The following is an 8,349-nucleotide window of genomic DNA, read 5'->3' as shown; positions in this document are numbered from 1 at the left end:
AGAAGGGCGAGCAGCAGCAGCAGAGGGCAGCAGAGGCGACGCGTTTAGCTTGTTTATGTGTTGAAACAGGAAGGGAGCAAGTTGCTCTTCCTTTTAAATGATAAAGTTAGTAAATACACATAAATCGTCTTTGGAGCCTGTTTTGGGTAAACGCGTGTCATGTAGAAGTACTCCGTGCAGCATTCACCAAGACAGCCAAGTGTTGTCTTCCTGTTTACAACAGCTGTAGTAACTACGACAACCACGGACGCGTTTGGCTGAAGGTCGCCAGTTAACAGGGTCGCTGGATACACCGAAACACCGGCGTAATCTCGTGCGTAATGATCAAAAATGTTCCGAGCAGCACCTGAAGGCAGCACCACGCTGACGTCAGACTCCCAGGTGAGACGGAGACGCCCTCACCTGGAGCACAGCACAGGTTAAAGAAGAAGAAGAAGAAGAGCTGGATCCACCGGTTTCAGTGATGTCTGCTTTATGAAAAAAACCCACACAATGCTCCCGTGGAAAGTCTCTGCTCTTCGGCCGGTGTCTTTGTTTTCCTCTTGTACTTGTTGTTTTCACTGAGGAGGGAGGATCTTTAACTTCCCAGCTTTAGTGAGGGAAAACAACCGACAGTATCATCACAGGGACGGAAAGAAACTCTCGCTGAGGATTGAAACGTTTCGACTAATTAAACGTTGAATAACCAAACACTCAACGAGGGCAGACGCGGAGCAGCTCTGATGGTGCGTAAACGTTTAAAGTGCTCTTTTAAAACACGACCGACGTTCGTCTTTACGTCGCTTTTCCTCGAGACAAACTGTATCGGTAACGTTCGGTTTTGGAAAATGTCGGTTAATGAACTTCACAGCTGGAGATGTAACGTTCATTTACTGCTGTTTGACAGGATCGGTACGGTGACCTGGATCTGGATCTGGATTGTGAAGAAGGAGGCGTAGCTGTGAGTAATGTTGTTGGATACGTCCCTGTGACTTAAACTGTCAGTATATATTGCAGGACTGTTACAAAATAATAGTATTTCTACTCTGTGGTATCGCTACTTTTACTTAACTGAAGTATCTGAGAACTTCCTCCACCACTGGTAGACGGTGACATATTGTCTCATGCTGGCTCTATACTCCAGCTCAATGGACTTGACTCTAAACAATGACTGTGAGGGTAAAATGCTGACTTTCAGCTTTAATTTGAGTGCACAGTGTTGAAACTGTAGCTCTATTATCATTGCTGGATTAACCTACTAGATTCCCTCAGGGTAACAATGTGCCACTTTTTAAACACATTCACACACACACACACACACACACACACACACACCAGGCTTGCTATGGAGTAGTTATATGATTAACCATTGTACAAAACAGGAATAATGAAGGTCAAGTTCCCCTTAAGTAAAGAACAAGGCTGGTGTTATTCAATATTTTTTCTAATTTACAAATGTATAAATACTCTCAGTACTTTGAGGCACTCAGCCACAAGCCAATGGTTCCTACTGAAGATGACCATCTTTGAAATTAGGTGTATAATTTCATTGTTAACATTGGCTCAGTGATTTCATAAAACACTGGGTCACTGCAGCTTTGAAACAAACACTGCCTAAAGGGGTAAATATTTCATTTATGAGGGATTATTCTTAGCAGCGGATTAACATGTTATTGTGTTAAGTGGCTCCGTAGAGTGACTGTTAACCTGTTACTCAGTCACACTGGCTGAAACCACAAAAGAGTGTTTTTATCCTCGAGTACGTTTTAGATGCATAAATTAGTTTTTGCAAGTTTCATTTTCCTTTTTTTTTTTTACTCCTCATTCAGCAAAAAGCAGCGATATTCGGTGGGATGTTCAAAAAATCCACCAAGTCTGCTGAACCACTTCTCCAAGCACAGGTGATGTTTTTAATTTAGAACTGCAAGTTGATATCAAATTAGTTTGATTTCGCTTGTCACGAAAAGGGCCCTGGTGACCATTATTCACTGATGTATTGAATATACGTATTGAACGGAATATTTGACACAAAATGTAAAGAATTTGCTGTATACACCAGTAAAATGCAAATGCTATTTTGTAAGCTGTATAATTTTGATTAGAAGCTTAGAATATAACCTGTAATCTTGGATTTACACTATTTGATTCTGCCTCTACTCACATGGGCTTCATGTTGACTTTACAGGACAGTTTATCGCTCAGCAGTGAACTTTCAAAGAGCAGCGATAGTCTGACTGACAACAGCACCAAGGTGATGCTCGGGTGTTAATTCTTTGGGCTGTGTTGTGTTTTATTTTTATATCGACATCGCTAACTACTTTCATGTACTAATATAATGAGGAAACATGATAAACATGTGACAGTGATTTTTAGCATGTAGACCAACTTATTTCTTCCTATTTCAGGAGAAGGGGGGCGTATTTAAAGGAGTGTTTAAGAAGACAACCAAAGCTGCTAAAGACTGGCAGCCAGAGGTTTGTAGTGGCCCTCTGTGATGTAGATCTTGTTGCTTTTTAAAAAAAAATGTAACGAAGTGAAATTGTCAATTAGTTTATCAACAAAATATTTCAGCTCCTTAAATGCGATGATTTGATGCTTTCTCTGTTTTATATTTCACTTTATATTAAATATATTTGTGTTTTGGACCATCAACTCTGGTTATATTATGCTATTTTCTGAGATGTATTGACTAAATGATTAATAATTCATCAGTTGAAAAAGTTATCAGCAGATGAATCGATAATCAAATTCATTACCTAGTTATTTTAATTTTGAATTAATTTATTAGTACTGCATGTGCAGTCAAAGGTTGAGGTCGCAGAAATTGAAAAATGTTTTTTTTAATCAATTTATTTGCATTTATTATTCTTCCACCTGCTTTCTTACATGTTGTTTCTAATATTACATTTTTCTGTTATTCTCTAAAAGTCTTTTGTAATTACTCTAAAAGTCTTTCTGCCCCGAGTACCTGAGTGTGTTACTCAAGCTTGTGACAAGCTTTTTTTAATCTCCTATAGGTCTCCCTCAAAATACATAATCCTGAACTGTCTGTCAGTAGTGGCATCTTAACAGACAACAAGTCGTCAAAGGTGAGTCGACTTTCTGCTGGGCCATATTTTAGTTTTTTAAATATTAGTCTCTGAAACTAAACCTTTCGCTGCACTTTTGTCTTCAGGAAAAATCGGGTGTGTTCGGTGGGCTACTGAAACGATCTAAACCAGGACATGTCCGGAGGCCTTCACAGGTGAAACATGATCTACTATAACGTGTCCTGCAGCCAGCGATATATCATCAGCTGAATGCCTGACATGTAACATGTAACATGCTGTGTTGTTTCACAAAGAGGCTGACGGATCATCTTTTGTGTTTCAGGATCTTTTGGACACCGAGTTCACAGCCAGTAACGACAGTCTGTCTGAGAACACCACGACTAAGGTGAGTCTCATCAGCCAAATCATGTTTTAAAATGCTTTGGAAAACCCCCACAATCAACTGGAAACATATACAGTATTCATACAATGAATACCAAAATAACACTAATACAAAACAAATCTAAAAGACAAATGTGATACAATATAAAGAATATTAACAAAAATAGATGCATTGAATAGAATGTATTTGTGATGTTTCGCAGTAACATTGTTGTGTGAGCTCACAAAAAAATCCTTACTAACTATGATGAAGTTGAATTTAATTAATGTTTATGTTATTACTGTAACTAATCTCGCATAAATATTTCTTAAAATCGTTCCAAAGCTTCAGATTATTAAACACTAATGAAGTAGAAAACGCATCAAATTAGATTTTATGCTAAAAGAGCATTGAGTTCTTCCTCCGTGTTGACTAGTGACGATGTTGGTGGTGTTGTCTAACCTACAATAGGTGTGTAGCGATCGCCTCACTGGATGGTGAGTTTGAGGAGGGTGTGTTTTTGTTGTTTTGTGTTTGGAGGCGCATGCTTGAACCTGCATGCATCAGCAATTTGGAAGAACTGCTGGCCCACGTGTGAAGCACTAAATCCCTGCCTGTCCCCCTGACAGCTGCAGCAGTTTATTTTTAAATGTATAAATAATTATTATATGACGTGTTATTCTCCAGGAGAAAGGAGGGGTGTTCAGCGGGATGTTTAAAAAATCTAAGCCTTTTGGAGCGAGGACACAATCTCAGGTGAGAGTTGTGCATCTCACTTTTCTCACTTTTACCTTTGTTATATTATTAGAAAATGATAATAATCAATAAGGGACATTTGTTTCTTGCCTTCAGGAGGATTTGTCTGCACCCAGCGAGCTCTCGGGCAGCAAAGACAATCTTTCTGTGAATAGCAACACTAAGGTGAGGTTTGAACGCTAAGGTTTAAAGTTTGTTTGACTGATTCAAGTATGCTTTTCCTGTTTCGATGCATTTTGCAGATGGCCCTGTTGGACTCACTTTAGTTCAACTTTGGTCTGTAAATTTGCACGATCAACAAGTAGAAACACAGATGCACTGTTCTTTGAAATAGAAATGTCCTTACTCTTTCATATTCATTCATGAACCAAATCAGAAACGTGACATCAGATCTTTTTTTCTGGTTTGAGTGCACGGCAGTTTCATTGAATTGTGGAATAGCATGACTGTCGTAAAGCTGTTTGTATTGAACTCGACTCAGCTGATAGTGAGTTTGGGAGAAGGTGAGGTAATCCTGCATGCATCAGTATTTGTATGAGGGTACAGGCGGCTTTTTGAACTCCCTACCTACCTGTCCATATGAAACCAGGTGCGAACATGTAAATTAATTCCTCCATTATGGGCAAAGTTTTGCAAACAATTTTCATGTGATGTTCTTTCTCCAGGAAACAGGAGGGATGTTCAGTGGGATGTTTAAAAAATCGCCAAAGCCTTTCGGAGCGAGGACACAATCTCAGGTGAGAGTTGTGCGTCTCACTTTTGCCTTTGTTATATCTTTATGAGATGGTGATAATAATCAGTAGGGGACGTTTGTTTCTTGCCTTCAGGAGGATTTGTCGGCACCCAGCGAGCTCTCAGGCAGCAGCGACAATCTGTCTGTGAATAGCAACACTAAGGTGAGATTTTTTTAAACCAGAGCATTGCTACCTATTCCTCAATTTAAATTTTAAATTTCCCCAAAAATATTTTAATGGGACTTTTTTTCTGCAGGAAACAGGAGGGATGTTTGGTGGGATGTTTAAAAAGTCTCCAAAGCCTTTTGGAGCGAGGACACAATCTCAGGTGAGAGTCATGGAGTATTGCTGCAGCTTATTCCTCTCACCATTAAACCACGTTACTATGAATTATTAGGACAGGATCAATATTGATTGACTTTTGTTTGTTGCCTTCAGGAGTGTTTGTCTGAACCCAGTGAGCTCTCAGGCAGCAACGACAATCTGTCTGAGAACACTAAGGTGAGGTTTGTTAAAGCCAGCCACTGTAAGACTGCAAGATCACAACTTAACCGTAAATGTGGTGACATTATATTGTTTTCATCAGGAGAAAGGAGGCATCTTTGGTGGTGTGTTCAAAAAGAAAGGGGCCAAATCTCAGTCTCAGGTAAGATGGTCGAGTTTATCAAAATCTCAAAGAGTTAAGGATTCTGTTTTAGGGATATATTGTTTGTTATGAGATATGACGCAAGAGAAATGGATGGGTAAATAAATAAATACATTTTAAATGTATTTTTAAAACAAAAACAAAAGATATTCACATTCAAATTCTATACCGAGAGGCTTTATTATCTTCTCCCATGTACATTTTGTTGATGCAGTAACTTAGTTCTCTTTTTTTTTTTCTTGCCAGCTTTACGGTGCCAACAGTTTTGGTTGTTTTCTAGTTAAAAACAGCTCAATGTTTCGGTCACAAACTTTTGATGTATCCCTCCGTTTAGGATGATCTGTCTGTGGATAGTGAGCTCTCTGCCAGCAGTGACAGTCTCACAGAGAAACCGTCAAAGGTGAGAGTTCAACCTGCAGCTGTGATGCATCAACACTAACAGAATACCCAGTAGATAAAATCAGTTTGTAACTTAAACCACTTTGAATTGTATGTCAGGGTGGAGCTCCAGCAAAGATCCTGAAGAATCCTTTCACCTCCTCATCTCAGGTAATTTAATCTCACGTTTTAATGCTGCATCTGATAAATGACTCCACCAGCAAGTACATTACACCGTCGGCCACCAGTAATTACACGCTGGTAACGTGCATTGTGTTGTAACAGGATAAGGAAAAGACGGGACACTCGGGAGACTTAAGTGAGAATACCTCTGCTGCAGAGAAGCCCAAAGCCAAGCAGGTGGGTTGTTATGGTAACAGTTTGGACTCTACCGAGACATCATGGCAGCTTTCTGATGTTGGTAACGGGCTCAAAGAAATTCATTTTTTTGTCTGAATGTTTAGGACTAGGATCTGCTGCGACATTAAAGTAAAGGTCAGTTTTATTTAAGGTGTTTCTGTCTTATTTCAGAACGGTTTTAGTGCGATGATCAAGAGCACCTTCCACACTGACAAGCAGGTAAGAAGTGCCGTACTGTCATTTCATCATCACACATTAAAGCCTGAAGATATATGTATTTTTTAAACTATGAAGTAATCCACAGATGATGTAAAGCTGGTCATACTAGTACTAGTATTGTTTTTTTTACAACAACTATTTGCTCCATCTGCAGGAGAAGGACTCTGACTGTGAGGAGATAGTGGACAATGAAGAGAGCCAGCCCAGTCACAAACAGGTTTTTGAGTAGTCATCATAAAAGTTTTTGTCTGATGGTTTCAATCTTAAATTTAACTTGCGTATCTGGTCCTTATTTTGTTTTTTTGTCCTCCTTTTTGTGTTTTGTTACATATTCAGAGTAAATTTTCTGAGGCGATGGAAAAGATGAACCCATTTCGATCTCCAAACAAAGTAAGGAAGGTTGAGATTGTAATCTTTTGAGAGAAATGGATGTATCAAAAGAGTGTCGTGTACGTGTTTTTCATGAAATAATGATCTCTGTTGTCTCTGCAGCATGAGAAGCAGACAAGCTCAGATGACGAGGAGCCATCTGCAAGCAGTGAGAAGTCATCCGGCAACAAACAGGTGCTTTGACGTTTAATAGATCGAACGGGAAGATTCCTATTCGTGCAGCTACACACCACAGTCCACTGATGCTGTCAGGAGTTTAGCGTCTTACTCCAACACCACTTTAGTGTGAGTGGGTGAATGTAAGGCATTCTGAGACGCTTTGTCTTGCCTCTATAAAGTCAGAGGTTTAAGTGTTTGAGAATCTTTTTACTCACAGGGTCAGTCTGCATTCCACCTTAACTTGTCTTGCCTGGTCTTGTTGAGAGGCTCTCATACCTTTAGTAAATGTCACAGGCGACAGCTTCAAATATCTATAATCAGCTCGTCTTGCAACTTGTTTTGCAAAGACCATGCAAAACCGGTTTATAAGTATTTGGGGTATTTATTTAAGCTTTTATTTACCACGGTCACTGTAGAGAGATGACAGAACAAACCCAAACGAGCCCCAACAACAACCTCTACGCCACCAGGGTGCCCCAGGCCAGCCAAAACCTTCGCTTGTAAAACTCAATTACATCAGATGGGAAACTAGAAAACATGGACATCTGACATATTTAGTGTTTACTGACGAGCCATTTTAAGGATGGTGCCCATGCAGTCGTAACATACTGGTTTGAAAACAAGAGGCTCATCTAGCCGTTAGCCTCTGATCATCCGTCTGTGCTCATTTGCTTCAACAGAGAAAGCTAATCATGCTAACAGGCCGTTTTATGCTAACTGAACGACAAGTCCCACCAGTTTTAGATTTTATCTCTTTGCAGTTTAGCCCAAACTGCAACGAGATGTTGATTCTCATATAGTACAAAGATACATCAAAAACAATGGTTAGCTGAAATAACAGGAAACAAATTATAATTTGATAATCTAAACTGGCATGTGTTTGAAAGTGGTCAGCAAAGATGTAAATTGTACTATCCATGATTTCTAGTTCAAAAGTTAAATATGCAAACAACTGGTATGGTCCTTTGTCGATGCACAAGTAATCAGATTTTAGTTTAATAGCTTATTTTTAATGTCCTCTGTTCAGAAAGACACAGAAGACACACAGGCCCTCAAGGAGAACGCAAAACAAGGGGAAGAGAAACCCAAACCGGTCAGTCCATTTTTCGCATCACTCATGAGTCATCAGTGACCACACACACGCACAGCTGATCAACTCTGTCAAAAATACCCTCTCCCCTCACACTCCCATGGACATCCTCCTCAAACCCTCCCAATCCTGCCTGCTCGTAGTCAAACCTCCCTGTCCTCCTGCTCCACCACACTGTGTGTGTGTGTGTGTGTGTGTGTGTGTGTGTGTGTGTGTGTGTGTGTGTG

General features: G+C 39.8%; 1 protein-coding gene across 5 annotated transcripts in view; it reads left to right on the top strand.

The window, feature by feature from the left end:
- Nucleotides 1-48: 48 nt before the first annotated feature.
- The window catches only part of apol1 (apolipoprotein L, 1), a 15,775-nt gene continuing 7,474 nt past the window's right edge, over nucleotides 49-8,349 (top strand). The window contains exons 1-23 of one of the 5 annotated variants that reach the window (XM_031865184.1): nucleotides 49-725; nucleotides 887-940; nucleotides 1,809-1,880; nucleotides 2,165-2,230; nucleotides 2,388-2,453; nucleotides 2,997-3,068; nucleotides 3,155-3,223; nucleotides 3,352-3,414; nucleotides 4,078-4,146; nucleotides 4,243-4,311; nucleotides 4,812-4,883; nucleotides 4,974-5,042; nucleotides 5,137-5,208; nucleotides 5,319-5,381; nucleotides 5,467-5,526; nucleotides 5,861-5,926; nucleotides 6,025-6,075; nucleotides 6,190-6,264; nucleotides 6,436-6,483; nucleotides 6,638-6,700; nucleotides 6,820-6,873; nucleotides 6,976-7,047; nucleotides 8,060-8,125. In XM_031865184.1, coding sequence (XP_031721044.1) covers nucleotides 723-725; nucleotides 887-940; nucleotides 1,809-1,880; nucleotides 2,165-2,230; nucleotides 2,388-2,453; nucleotides 2,997-3,068; nucleotides 3,155-3,223; nucleotides 3,352-3,414; nucleotides 4,078-4,146; nucleotides 4,243-4,311; nucleotides 4,812-4,883; nucleotides 4,974-5,042; nucleotides 5,137-5,208; nucleotides 5,319-5,381; nucleotides 5,467-5,526; nucleotides 5,861-5,926; nucleotides 6,025-6,075; nucleotides 6,190-6,264; nucleotides 6,436-6,483; nucleotides 6,638-6,700; nucleotides 6,820-6,873; nucleotides 6,976-7,047; nucleotides 8,060-8,125 — 1,434 coding nt within the window. In that variant the 5' untranslated portion in view covers nucleotides 49-722. Of the gene's footprint in view, nucleotides 726-886; nucleotides 941-1,808; nucleotides 1,881-2,164; nucleotides 2,231-2,384; nucleotides 2,454-2,996; nucleotides 3,069-3,154; nucleotides 3,224-3,351; nucleotides 3,415-4,077; nucleotides 4,147-4,242; nucleotides 4,312-4,811; nucleotides 4,884-4,973; nucleotides 5,043-5,136; nucleotides 5,209-5,318; nucleotides 5,382-5,466; nucleotides 5,527-5,860; nucleotides 5,927-6,024; nucleotides 6,076-6,189; nucleotides 6,265-6,435; nucleotides 6,484-6,637; nucleotides 6,701-6,819; nucleotides 6,874-6,975; nucleotides 7,048-8,059; nucleotides 8,126-8,349 lie in introns of all 5 variants that reach the window. The other 4 variants (XM_031865183.1, XM_031865186.1, XM_031865185.1 and 1 more) reach the window with 4 other exon arrangements.

Source organism: Anarrhichthys ocellatus, unplaced genomic scaffold (assembly GCF_004355925.1).
Source record: "Anarrhichthys ocellatus isolate YVR2014 unplaced genomic scaffold, GSC_Weel_1.0 scaffold32, whole genome shotgun sequence".
Classification (NCBI taxonomy): Eukaryota; Metazoa; Chordata; class Actinopteri; order Perciformes; family Anarhichadidae; genus Anarrhichthys; species Anarrhichthys ocellatus.
This window is presented reverse-complemented; position numbering and strand designations above follow the sequence as displayed.